The 14,086-nt window shown below is 38.1% G+C and overlaps 1 protein-coding gene across 1 annotated transcript in view; it reads left to right on the top strand.

The window, feature by feature from the left end:
• The first annotated feature begins 417 nt into the window (after positions 1–417).
• The window catches only part of LOC125864461 (vestitone reductase-like), a 71,664-nt gene continuing 57,995 nt past the window's right edge, over positions 418–14,086 (top strand). The window contains exon 1 of the mRNA XM_049544475.1: positions 418–511. Within this exon, the coding sequence (XP_049400432.1) occupies positions 467–511 (45 nt within the window). The 5' untranslated portion in view covers positions 418–466. The remainder of the gene's footprint in view (positions 512–14,086) is intronic.

Here is a 14,086-nt window from a genome sequence, read left to right as displayed (position 1 = left end):
ATATTCTTTTTTAATAAAATAATTTTTAATTAAAAATAATATTTACACACGTGACGGGCGAGTGTGGATAAACACAACCAACTTGGGTTGTTGAAAGTGCCACATCAGCACAAAATTAAAGGTGCACAAAAATACGAAAAAAATGAGTTCGGGGGTAATAGGATCTTAGTTAAGTTTAGGTGTGTCTCTGAGATTTCGGTCATAGTCTAGGGGGATACTTATGCCTTATCCCAAAAAATTAAATACCTACTTCTACACACGTAAAATCAAAAGACATAAATATGTATCAGCTGAGACGAAATTAAAAGACATATTTACATATCATGTTAGTGGGATGTGTGGCCAAATTTAAAAGGTGAAGGTAATGGCCAATAGGTAAATGACAATAATTTGTCCTTGTTTTCTAACAACCTTGATACAACCTATAACCACTACATAGAGAGAGAGAGGGGAAAAGAAAGAAGAGATGAATAGAGGGGATATGGAAGAAGTGATGAAGGAGAAAGGAAAGGTATGTGTAACAGGAGGAAATGGTTATCTTGTATCATGGATGGTTATGAGACTTCTTCAACTTGGTTATTATGTTAACACAACTATTAGATCTCATCCAGGTGATTTGTTTGTCCTATATATCTTTTGTATGCTCATCACATCAATTGACATGATTTGGATCCTATATGGCATAGTTGGGGCACGTGGGAGAGGTTTATATGCCACGTAAGACAAAAAAGTGTACAAAATTACAAAAGAATGGGTTCGGAGTAATAGAATCTTAATTTAGTTAATGTATGTCTCTGAAATTTCGATCATAGTCTAAATGATACTTGTGTGTTATCCCATTATTTTTCCGGCAATACCTTCACATAAATTGAAACAAAGTATGATTAATTTATGTCATTATTGTCCGGTTAAAATTATATAATTTTTTAGCCTAACTTTCATTGATTGTAGATGTCAAGAAGGATGTAAGCTACCTCACAAATCTCCCAGGTGCACAAGAAAAGTTGAATATTTTTAATGTTGAAGGCTGCATTGGTGTATTTCATGTTGCACATCCAATTGATTTTGAAAACAAAGAAACTGAAGAAACAATAACAAAAAGAACAATTAATGGGGCAATAGGTATTTTATAGACATGTCTCGATTCAAAAACAGTCAAACGTGTTGTATACACTTCTAGTGTAGCTACGATTGTGGGTATTGGAAGTTCCAACATAATCGATGAATGCTCATGGACAGATGTAGGTGTTATGAGAACATTGAAGCCTTTTATAAGTGTCACACCACAAGCCTACACCTTGGGCTGAACTGACACTCGAAAACCATTGTTGGTCCTAAGCGAACCCTTGGCCTAACTTACTTACTCAGCGGAAGACTTCAGAGATAAACCGATATAACTCAAGAATGTTAATAAGAAAGCATTCAACTATCCAATAAGGAAAACTCAAGTCTTTAAACAACATTTGAAATGAATAAGACTAAAGAACTATACCTATCTATCTATAAAGCCTCTAAACAACGAGGGATGTCGGGACAAGACCCCCGATCATCCTAACAACTGAAATACTAGAAAGCAAAGTAAAGGGAGTCCTCCGGAATGCAAGGAGGCTAACCAACTGACTTTGCGTGCTCAACTGGATCAACGGGGCCCTGGATGCTGATCCTGATTTCCTGTGTCTGCATCATAAAACGGTGCAGGCCAAATGGCATCAGTATATTGAATGTACGAGTATGCGAGGGGAATACTAAACATAACAGAAGCTTGAAAAGAATCTGAAAGAAACACTTACCTTGGCTTTACTCAACTCATGAATAACTTAACTCAAATTCAAAGTAAACACCAATAATGATGCCGTTATACAAAGCATTTAAAATAGTAGTAGCAACTCAATTTGTTAAAGAAATGCAATAACAACTCAATTTACTTGTAACGTAATATAATACTGTAGGAGTTTCTCTAACCGACAACCACTACTATGAGCCTAAGTGGTGATACAACGTCTTGCCCACACTATTAGAAGTGTCCTATACTTTGCCGTCATATAGAACACCTTAACTAAGAGGATCCACTAATCTATGATAAAAAGCACTTAAGGAATCATCTAAAAAGTATGATCCTTTACTACCCATGATGACTACATGGTTTATGGAGACAAGAGTTATTATGAACTCGCATCCCCATTTCGGTGCTCAATACTACTCCCAAAAATATACTTAGCTCATATTTTTTTAGAACAAAATTTATTTCTTTGGTTTGAGATATTTACTCAAAACTAAGCTTAAAAGCTCTCTTGGAATCGATGTTACCTTTCTTGCTCAAATGTTAAAACATTTTTAACTCTTGGGAATACTTAGTTCCCGTATAATCTTTGAAAAAATGAACTTTTACTCTTACTATTTACTCAACTCAGAGCTTAAGTCTTAAAACAAAGTTAAAACGTTTGTGAAAGACTTTTGGAAAACTTTATGAACGTCTCTTAACTTGACTCTTAACTTTCCTTGAATTGAATTATGGATTCAAGGATTGTGATTTGTGATAGGAACGATCTCATGATGTTTAGGAGTGTTTTTAGATAGTTAAATATGAGAAAAGATCAAGAAATCACTGTCTGGAAACTAGTCCGCGACGTGGAGATATAATTAACTATTTGATCGCGAAAATTAGTTTTGAGGCAGAACGGTCCGTGAACGCTCCCTCCGTGAGGATAATTTTCCCATTCTGAGTAACAGGTCCGGGACGCGAACCTGGTGCCAAGATTTCCCCCGACTTTTCTTTCTTCGTTTTTCAACCCCAAATCACCTAAACTCGACTGTTTTTCTTAACTTCTCGTTAGATTTAGATACCCAGTGAATGTACCGAAGAACCTAACTCAAAACAACTCCAAAATTCGACGCGATAATCTCAAGAACTCCTCAATTCAGCCCAATTCAAGAACACATATCAAGAACATCAAACTTTCAACCCTTTTTAGGACGAATTTCACTTAAATAATCACGATTGGCACGTGGATGAACGAACCTAACACTATGAAAGTCTCACATACCTTGTAGGGATTACCCCTTGACGAAATCCACAATCTTAGTTTTGAGAATTTGACGATTATTGCTTCTTATCCTCTTTTCTCCTCTTCTTTTCTTTTATCTAAAACCCTAACTCCATTTTCAAAAGCATAAACTGACCAAGTTCAGTTTAGACCTCTAAGTAATTACCAAAAATGAATTAATTTAATTGGGTATGGTAAAGACCAAAATACCCTTCTAAAATCTGGTTTAGACTTTCCTTATTTGAACAGCCCAACTTCAAATGGGCATATTTCACTCATAAGAACTCGGAATCGTGCAAACTTGGTGACGTTGGAAAGATAATTCCAAGATCTTTCCTACGATATATGGAAGCACACCTAAATTATTCCGAGCTAGGAGTTATGGTGGTTTGAAGTTGACCAAAAACCCAAACTTAACATATATAACTTACCAAATTTTAAAAAAAAATCATTCTTTCCTAAAATGACTATTTACAATTCTAACTATTTCTAGTTCTTTCAATTAGCGAGATGTTACAATATCTCCCCCTTGGGAGCATTCATCATCGAATGAGATTACTCTTACTAGGCTAAGGGTGTAACATCTAACATTCAGCTCAAACACCCAACAAGCAATGCAAATACAACATGCCAACTTATACATTAAAGAGTACTAAGAAGAGAATTAGTACCTTGATCTGGAATTTCTCCAGTTTCAAAGAGATGTGGATACCTCTTCTTCTTATCTTCTTTAGCTTCCCAAGTAGCTTCCTCAACAAACGGATTCCTCCAAAGAACTTTGACTGATGCTACTTCCTTAGTCCTCAACTTGCGAACTTGGCGATCTAGAATCTAAATCGGAATCTCCTCATAAGATAAGTTATTCTTGATCCAAATATCTTCAGTTGGTATGATCATTGAAAGATCGCCCATGCACTTCAACATGGAGATATGAAATTACGGATGAACCTCTACCAACTCTTGGGGTAGCTCTAACTCATAAGCTACAATGCCAATCCTCTTGAATATCCTGTAAGGACCAATATATCGGGGACTAAGCTTCCCCTTCTTACCAAACCTCATAACACCCTTCATGGGTGAACTTTGAAGTATACCCAATCATCTACTTCAAACTCTAACTCTTTTCTCCTAACATCAGTGTAGGATTTCTGACGACTCTGAGCTGTTTTCAACCTCTCTTAGATCACTTTCAGTTTCTCCGTAGCTTGATGAACTAGGTCTGGTCCTATCAACCAACTTCACAAACTTCAAACCATCCAATAGGAGATTTGCACCTTCTCCCATAAATAGCTTCATAAGGAGCCATTTGGATGCTAGAGTGGTAACAATTGTTGTAAGTAAATTCAATAAAAGGTAAGTGATTATCCCAATTACCCTTGAAATCAATCACACAAGCCCTCAACATATCCTCTAAGGTCTGAATAGTGCGCTCTGCTTGACCATCTATCTGAGGATGAAAAGTAGTACTTAAGTTCATTTTTGAACCCAAGCCTTTTTGGAATGATTTCCAAAACTGTGTAGTAATTTGCGCACATCTGTTTGAAATAATGGAGGCCGGAACCCCATGAAGTCTTACCACCTCTTGAATATACAACTTAGCATAATCTTCTGCTGAATGAATAGACTTTATCGGCAAAAAGTAGGCTGACTTTATCATTCTATCGACAATCACCCAAATAGAATCGTGCTGTCTGCGAGACCTTGGCAAACCTGTGATGAAGTCCATATTGATCATCTCCCTCTTCCATTCCAGAAGTTCTATATTCTGAGCCAAATCACCGGGCCTTTGATGCTCTATCTTAACTTGTTGGCAATTCGAACACTTAGCAACAAACTCTGCAATGCCCTTCTTCTTACTACTCCACCAATAAACTTCTCTCAAATCACGATACATTTTTGTGGAACCCAGATGAATGGAATATCTGGAGCTGTGAGTTTCCTCCATGATCTTCTCTTGGAGTTCATCCACCCTTGGTACACACAATCTACCTTGATACCTCAATACGCCATCTCCCCTTTGTTCAAAAGCTAATACTTTTTGCTTATGAACATTTGCCTTCAATTCAAGCAAAATAGGATCTTGGTCTTGCTTTTCTTTCACTTTTGACACTAATGATAATTAAGCCCCATTCATCACCACTACCCCTCATTTTGTGGAGTCCATTAGTCGGACTCCCAAGCGTGCAAGTTTGTGCACATCTTTTGCTAGCTCTTTTTTATCTTCCTCAAAATGGGCGGTACTACCCATAGATAACCTGGTCAAGGCATCAGCAACAACATTAGTCTTACCTGGGTGATAAAGAATACTCATGTCATAATCCTTGAGTAATTCGAACCACCTCGTTTGTCTGAGATTAAGCTCTTTCTTAGTAAACACATAATGAAGACTCTTGTGATCGGTGAACACATCCACACGAACACTATAAGGATAATGGCGCCATATTTTTAAAGAAAATACTACGACAGCCAATTCTAGATCATGGGTTGGGCAATTCTTCTCATGAACTTTCAACTGTCTCGAGGCATAAGTTATGCCCTGCCATTATGCATTAACATACAATCCAAACCAACTTTAGACGCATCATAATAAACAACAAAGTCTTGCGTGCCTTCTGATAAGGTCAATATTGGGGCAGTAGTCAACCTCTTTTTCAATTCCTAAAAGTTTTTTTCACAAGCTGCCAACCATTGAAATTTCACTGTTTTCTGAGTTAACTTGGTCAAAGGGTATGAAATAGATGAGAACCCCTCTACGAACTTCTATAATAGCCAGCCAACCCAAGAAACTCCTAATGTCAGTTGGAGATATGGGTCTAGACCAATTCTGCACTTCCTCTATTTTCTGAGAATCAACTTTAATTCCCTCTCCAGACACAATGTGGCCTAAGAATGCCACAGACTCAAGCCAAACTCACACTTAGAGAACTTGGCATACAACTCTCTATCCTTCAGAGTTTGGAGAATTATTCTGAGATGACTAGCATGATCTTCCTCATTCCTCGAATAGATTAGTATGTCATCAATGAATACGATACCAAACATATCTAAATAAGGTTTGAATACTCCATTCATAAGGTCCATGAATGTTGCAGGCTCATTGGTCAAACCAAATGACATAACTAAGAACTCATAATGACCATAACGGGTTCTGAATATTGTCTTCGGAATATCACTTTCCGTTACTCTTAACTGATGGTAGCGTGATTTGAGGTCTATCTTGGAGAAATAAGTAGCACCCTGAAGCTGATCGAAAAGATCATCAATTCTCAGAAAATGATACTTATTCTTAATGGTAACCTTGTTCAACTGACGATAATCTATACACATCCTAAGGGAAGCATCCTTCTTCCTCACAAACAAGACTGGAGCACCCCAAGGTGAGACAGGTGGTCGAATAAAATCCTTATCAAGGAGATCTTTCAACTGCTCTTTTAGCTCTTTCAGCTCTGCTGGTGCCATTCTATATGGCCAAATAGATATAGGACGAGTATCTCAAAAAATATCTATACCGAAGTCTATTTCTCTCTCAGGAAGGACTCTGGAAAGATCATCAGGAAAGACTTCTGGAAACTGAAACTGACTAAATATGAGGTATCTCAACAGTAGAGTCATTAACTCGGACTAAGTGATAGACATACCTCTTGGAAGCTAACTTCCTCGCCTAAAGGTATGAAATGAAACGACCATTAAGCACTGATGAACTGCTACTCCACTTTATAATTGGCTCATTAGGAATTTGGAACCTAACAACTCGAGTTCTACAATCAATGGAGGCATAACAGGCAGGAAACTAGTCTATACCTAGAATGATATCAAAATCTACTATGTCTAACTCAACTAAATCAACCGTGGGTTCTTGTGATTGATGGCAATTACACAATCACAATATACTCACTCAGCTAGAATAGACTCCCCAATAGGTGTAGAAACACAAAAGGGTTCACAAAGTTTCTCAGGAAGAACATCAAAATTATTTGCAACATAAGGAGTCACAAAAGATAAACTTTCTCCTGGCTCTAGCAAAGCATAAACATCAAGAGTAAAGACTTTGATCATACCAGTGACAACATCTAGGGAATCTTCTTGCTCTTGACGACTAGTGATCGCAAAAAGGTTGTTTGCTCCTCCTCACTAGTACCTAAAGTAGCTCCTCTAGGGGCAACCCTGTTTGGTGGAGAAACTGATGAAGATTGGGCTATATTGCCCTGATTTTCATTACTTTGTCGGTTCTTAGGGAACTCTTTCATGAAGTGACCCTCTCGTCCACACTCTTGTAGAGCTATTGTGACACTTACCTCTGTGGGTTCTACCACACTTAGCACAAGCAGGAGCCATTTACCTCATTGTGCCACACTACCCAAATATTGGGCAGATCTAGCCCTGAAGTGCTGTGAATTATAACTATTGTACTCACCTTTGTTTCTGGGTGAAGGTGCACCAGCAGATGATAGAGCAAGTCCCTTTTGGTTTTGCTGAAAGGACTAACAGTTCACATTACTTCTTTGCTGCCTGGACACATTTCCTGTCTTCGCTTTCTTGTTTCTAAACTCCTCTATATCCCTCAGCTTCTCTTCCTCAACCTACTGCACATAGATCATCAACCTTGATATATCCATGTGACCTATTAGCATTGCAGCCTTACCTTCCTTACCCGACAGACAAGACAACCCAGCAACAAACAAGTTCATTCTACTCCTCATATCCGCAAGCATCTCTAGAGCATAACAGGATAGTTGGGTGAACTTCAACCCATACTTATGAATGCTCAAACAATCCTGCTTAAGTGTAAGGAACTCTCGTACCTTAGCCTCCCTCAGTTCTCAGGGAAAGAAACGACCCAAGAAGGCCTCCTCAAAATAAGCCTAACTCGCAGGTGGTGCTCTCTCAGTTCTACCCTTCTTCCACTGGTCAAACCAAGTCATAGCAACATTCTTCAGTTGATATGCAGCTATTTCAACTCGCTCAGCATCGGTAACGTGCATGACCTCAAATACCTTTTACAATTCTTCAACAAAATTCTCCGGATCCTCAGTAGTGCTTGAACAAGTGAAACTTGGAGGATTCATCCTCAAGAACTCTCGGATCCTCGAAGTATCAACTTTTTCTTATCGAGCCCCCCTTTGTTACCCAGCATGGTTGGTCATAACTTGTCTTAACATCGTGATCGCTTCCCTGAACTCAACATTGGTAACTTTTCCTTGGGGTTGCACTTCAGGTGCACTAGGTACCCCTTGCTCCTTAACATTATTCCTAGCAGGACGACCTCTTGCAGCTCTTCTTGGAGGAATGATTAATTGAAAGGCATGCACAAGCATGAATTAGAAGAAACATTTTAGAGATCAAACTCTAATGCACGAACTGAGTGTGAAAGAAGTGAGATAATTTCCTAAGTGTCGCAGCCTCCTAATTACAGATGCGGCGCGCTTCACACCGATAACTAGGACTCTACAGACATGGCCTCATAGACTCCCTAGGACTCTTGAACTCTGTGCTCTGATAACAAGTTTATCATTCCCCGAGCCTACACCCTGGGCGGGACTGGCATTCGAGAACTATTGTTGGTCCCAAGTGAACCCTTGACTTGGCTTACTTACTCAGCAGAAGACTTAACTTAACAGAAATTAACCCATATAACTCAAGAATGTTAATAAGAAAGCATTCAACTAGCTAATAAGAAAAACTCAAGTCTTTAAACAACATCTGAAATGAATAAAGCTAAAGAACTATAACTATCCATCTATGAAGCCTCTAAGCAATGAGGGATGTTAGGACAAGACCCCCGATCATCCTAACAGCTAAAATACTATAAAGTAAAGTAAAAGGAGTCCTCCGGAATGCAATGAGGCTCACCAACTGACTCTGAGTGCTTAACTAGATCAACGGGGCCCTGGATGCTGATCATGATTTCCTGTGTCTGCATCATAAAATGATGCAGGCCAAATGACATCTGTACATTGAATGTATGAGTATGCGAGGAGAATACTAAACATAACATAAGCTTGAAAGGAATCTGAAAGAAAACACTTACCTTGACTTTACTCAACTAATGAATAACTTAATTCAAATGCAAAGTAAACAACAATAATGTTGCAGTTATACAAAGCATTTAAAACAGTAGTATCAACTCAATTTGTTAAAGAAATGCAATAATAACTCAACTTACTGGTAATTTAATATAATACTGTGGGAGTTTCTCTAACCGACAACCACTACTATGAGCCTAAGTGGTGATGCATCATTTTGCCCACGCTGCCAGAACTGTCCTAGACTTTGTCCTCATATAAAATACCTTAACTAAGTGGATCCACTAGTCTATGCTAAAAAGCACTTAAGGAATCATCTAAAGAGTATGATCCTTTACTACCCATGATGGCTATATAGTTTATGGAGACTTGAGTTATTATGAACTCGCATCCCCATATCAGTGCTCAATACTACTCCAAAAAAAATACTTATCTCATATGTTTTTAAAACAAAACTTCTTTCTTTGGTTTGAGATAATTACTCAAAACTTAGCTTAAAAGCTCTCTTGGAATCGATGTTCCCTTTCTTGCTCAAATGTGAAAACATTTTTAAATCTTGGGAATACTTAGTTCCCGTATAATCTTTAAAAAAATGAACTTTTATTCTTAATTCTTACTCAACTCAGAGCTTAAGTCTTAAAACAAAGTTAAAATGTTTGTAAAACACTTTTGGAAAACATTATGAATTTCTCTTAACTTGACTCTTAATTTTCCTTGACTTGACTCTTAACTTTCCTTGAATTGAATTATGGATTCAAGGATTATGATTTGTGATAGGTACAATCTCATGATGTTTAGGAGTGTTTTTAGATAGTTAAACATGAGAAATGATCCAGAAATCACTGTCTGAAAACTAGTCCGCGATGCGGAAAATGTATTTAAATATTTGGTCGCGAAAGTAATTTTTGAGGCAGAACGGTCCATGATCGCTCCGCGAGGAGAATTTTCCCATTCTGAGGAGCAGGTCCGCGACCTCGACCTGGTGCCTAGATTTCCCTCGACCTTTCCTTTTTCATTTTTCCAACCCCAAATCGCCTCAACTCGACTACTCTTCTCAACTTCTCTATATATTCAGATACCCAGCAAATGTACCCAAGAACCTAACTCAAATCAACTCCAAAACTCGATGCGATAATCTCAAGAACACCTTAATTCAGCCCAATTCAAGAACGAAAAAAATGCTAGAACACATATCAAGAACATCAAACTGTCAACCCTTTTTAGGATGAATTTCGCTGAAATAATCATGATTGGCGCGTGGATTAATGAACCCAACGCTATGAAAGTATCACATACCTCATAGGGATTACCCCTTGATGAAATCCACAATCTTAGCTTCGAGAATTTGACAATTCTTGCTTCTTCTCCTCTTTTCTCTTCTCTAAAACCCTAACTTAATTTTCAAAAGCGTAAACTGACCAAGTTCAGTTTAGACCCCTAAGTAATTACCAAAAACGAATTAATTTAATTGGGTATGGTAAACACCAAAATACCCTTCCAAAATTCGGTTGAGACTTTCCTTATTTGAACAACTCAACTTCAAATGAGCATAACTCACTCATACGAACTCAGAATCACGTAAAATTGGTGGCGTTGGAAAGATAATTACAAGATATTTCCTATGGTATCTGGAAGCACACCTAAATCATCCTGATCTAGGAGTTATGGTCGTTTGAAGTTGACCAAAAACCCAAACTTAACATAACTTAACAAATTTCCAGATTTTTCATTCTTTCCTAAAATGACTATTTCCAATTCTAACTCTTTCTTGTTCTTTCAATTAGCGAGATGTTACAGTAAGATCTTACACGATTAGTAAGATTTACTACCTTGAGCAAGGAGATTTCCACGTAAAACTCTTGTGCATGATTTATATTGTGTTAATTAGTTTCTGCACTTTTATTTTGTTAGGGGACCTAGCCTTGTGATCATTGGTACACGCATACTGTCCATCAATTGGTATCAGAGCTTGACTTCTCTATCTGGTTGACACCAAGAGAAAGAAGATCCTGAAGGAATGGCTGCTCCACCCTATATTAAAGAAGGTCAGTCCACAACTCGTACACCTAGATTCAATGGCCAATACTATGGATGGTGCAAGACCAGAATGAACGATTATATTATGGTGGAAGACAGCAAGTTGTGGGATGTGGTGCTTGATGGTCCTTACATTCCTACCAAGGACATGAAGGAAGGAGATCTAACTTGGGAGGTTCCCAAAACTAGAAGGGAATATGATGAAGCAGACAGAAAAAAGATCGAGAAAAATTATAAAGCCCAAAAGTTGCTGGTATGTGGAATAAGAGCAGACAAATACAATAGGATTTCGGCCTGTGAAATGGCCAAGAAAATATGGGACTGCTTGAAGACAGCCCTTGAAGGAACAACTCAAATTAAATAATCAAAGGTGGACATGCTGACTACTCAGTATGAAAATTTTAGCATGAATGAAGGTGAAACTGTTCATGAAATGCACTCCAAATTCATCTCCATCACTAACGAACTTCAATACCTTGGTGAGCCCATTCATCCAAGTAAACAAGTTCAAAAAATCTTAAGAGTTCTTTCAAAATCCTAGGAAAGCAAAGTCAATGCTATCACTGAAGTTAGAGATCTGAAGACCCTTAAAATGGATGAACTTATTGGGAATCTGCAAACGTATGAGATGAATAGACATCAGGAGTCTTCGAAGAGGGAAGGAATAAATGAGAAGTTTTTAGCCCTGAAGGTGTCCCAACATGACATGTCACGACCCAAGGTACCCCCTAGATGTAACATGGCGTATAGAACCCCGAAAGCCTCCATACAAACCACTTAGTTCTCATAACATAAGAAATAGAACAATAAGAGTAAATACACAATTCAAGTCTAAAAATTTTCAAAAAGGAAAGCGAAAGTCTAGACACTTAGTCTCAACATAGCCATCTATTATAATGTTTAAATGAAATAGGGCCTAGCCCATACAACATGTCCTAAAAGGAAAAGTACATGAAATGAACTAAAACATATGAAAAAGCCATCCTCGAACCATGAGGACTCACCAACAAGCTCGGAAGATACCCAAGTCCAATCTTTAGCCACTAGAATTATCATCTCGAGAACCGGACCCTACACTTGGGGGAAAATGTAGGAAAAGTAGGTGTTACTACAAAAGTGCACCAAGTATGATGGCCATGCATAAAAACATTGAAATCATGCAAAAATGGACATTTCATTTGCAAGCATGCAATCTGCCAAGTTTAAACATAATCATAAAGAGAGTGCAAAAGCATAATTCATAAACATAAGTAACATAAGTCATCATCATTAAAATCACCCTTGGATTCATGCACAAAGCTTCTTGAAGTAACCATAGTTTATAATTCATATTCATGTTCTTGTTGTTGTGGGAATAAGCCTTAACCGACATGAGACCATGTGAGCTATACATGGTCACCCGGTGTTACCCATACTGAAAATGGGTGTCCTACTTGCCTAAGGTAGAACCATACTTTTAGCTTAGGTGGATCCACTAGCTAAACAACTTATGGGGGCATATAATTTATGGGATAAGGAGATTGCTACTACAAACCCAGACTCAACTAGCTTAAAAGGTCTCCATCTCATGAAACATACTTTAGGAACCCGGACTCAGCTAGTGTAAAAGGATCCCATTGGGAAGCCGGACTCAACTAATGTAAAAGCTTCCATCTCATATCCAATATCTACTCGGTGCTAAGCATTAATTCCCACGGAGTACATATTAAGTCTTGACTTAATTCATAAGATATCTCTTAGATCATGCGTGAGAATATCCTTTCACCGTCCATGTCTACCTATAGATCCAAAATGTGAGAAAGCCTTTCAACAACACAACAACTATATCATAATTCGGGTTTTGAAAGGGACTCCATGGATGAAAGCAATCCATAGATGAAGGACTACCATACCTTATCAATGAAGCCCAATGAATTTGGTGTGAAGAGCCTTGTTCCTTGAACCCTAGCTCCAAGTTCCTTCTTCTTCTTCAGGTTCTAGAGAGACAATATTTGGTTAGGATAAAGCTTTGGGAATTGATTTAGGTTTTAGGAATAATGAGTTGAATCACTTAATTTAGGGGTCTAAAATCCTTATATAGGTGGTCTATATTAGGGTAAAACGACACCACTTAATCTTAATTAAAATCGTAAAGACCCAAAATACCCCTAAACTTAACCACTAAAACTGGCCCCAGGTCACCACCCACGAGACCACACTGATTAAACGTGGTTTGACCCACGGTCTGTGTTGGTCAATTGTGGTTTGGTGACTAGGACTTTTGGCCAAACCACGGACCCTCCATCCACGGGGTGTGGTCCCAGCAACGGGGTGTGGGTCCTGCAGTTGGTCACTGCCCAGGCAGTTTTCTAAGGGTCCTCCTCAAAGGCCCATTGTTGGTCCTTGAGGGGTAGTACCTTGACGTTCTAACAACAAAATCCTCTATTTTAAGTGCGGGGAGTTACATTCATGACTATAACCCTCACGTTAAGCTCTAGTTTAGCCTAAAATTTTCCTGAGTGTTACAATATATCCCCATTGGGAACATTGATCCTCGAATGACGATCTAGGCACCTTACGAAAGTAAAGACTCAAGACTAGCAGTCCATCATGCATTGTGACATCAAAATAATGCACAATTAAAAGGAGGAAACATCAATTCCAACTTAAACATAATCAATGCATCACAAGGAAGTAGACACTACATCTAACAACCCATTATGCATGAAATTTCAACTTTTCTCATGTTCTTAGGAGGAACTACCTTCTCAAAGCTAAAAGCATGCTCAACACAATATCATGGAATCATTATGCCATTTACTCAAGAAAAGCATATACATATACAACATGTTCATTAGTTCATCTCATGAAGCATATAGGCAATCCGTACTCAATACACAACATCATGAAGAACATCAATGACATAAAACTCATTTTCTTACTAAACATAAATTTCTCAAGAACATGCATAACACAAGGAAATGATGGGAAACACATATAACA

This window comes from Solanum stenotomum, chromosome 5, assembly GCF_019186545.1.
Source record: "Solanum stenotomum isolate F172 chromosome 5, ASM1918654v1, whole genome shotgun sequence".
Lineage (NCBI taxonomy): Eukaryota > Viridiplantae > Streptophyta > Magnoliopsida > Solanales > Solanaceae > Solanum > Solanum stenotomum.
The sequence above is the reverse complement of the archived record's forward strand: the minus strand, read 5'-3'. Positions and strand labels throughout refer to the sequence as shown.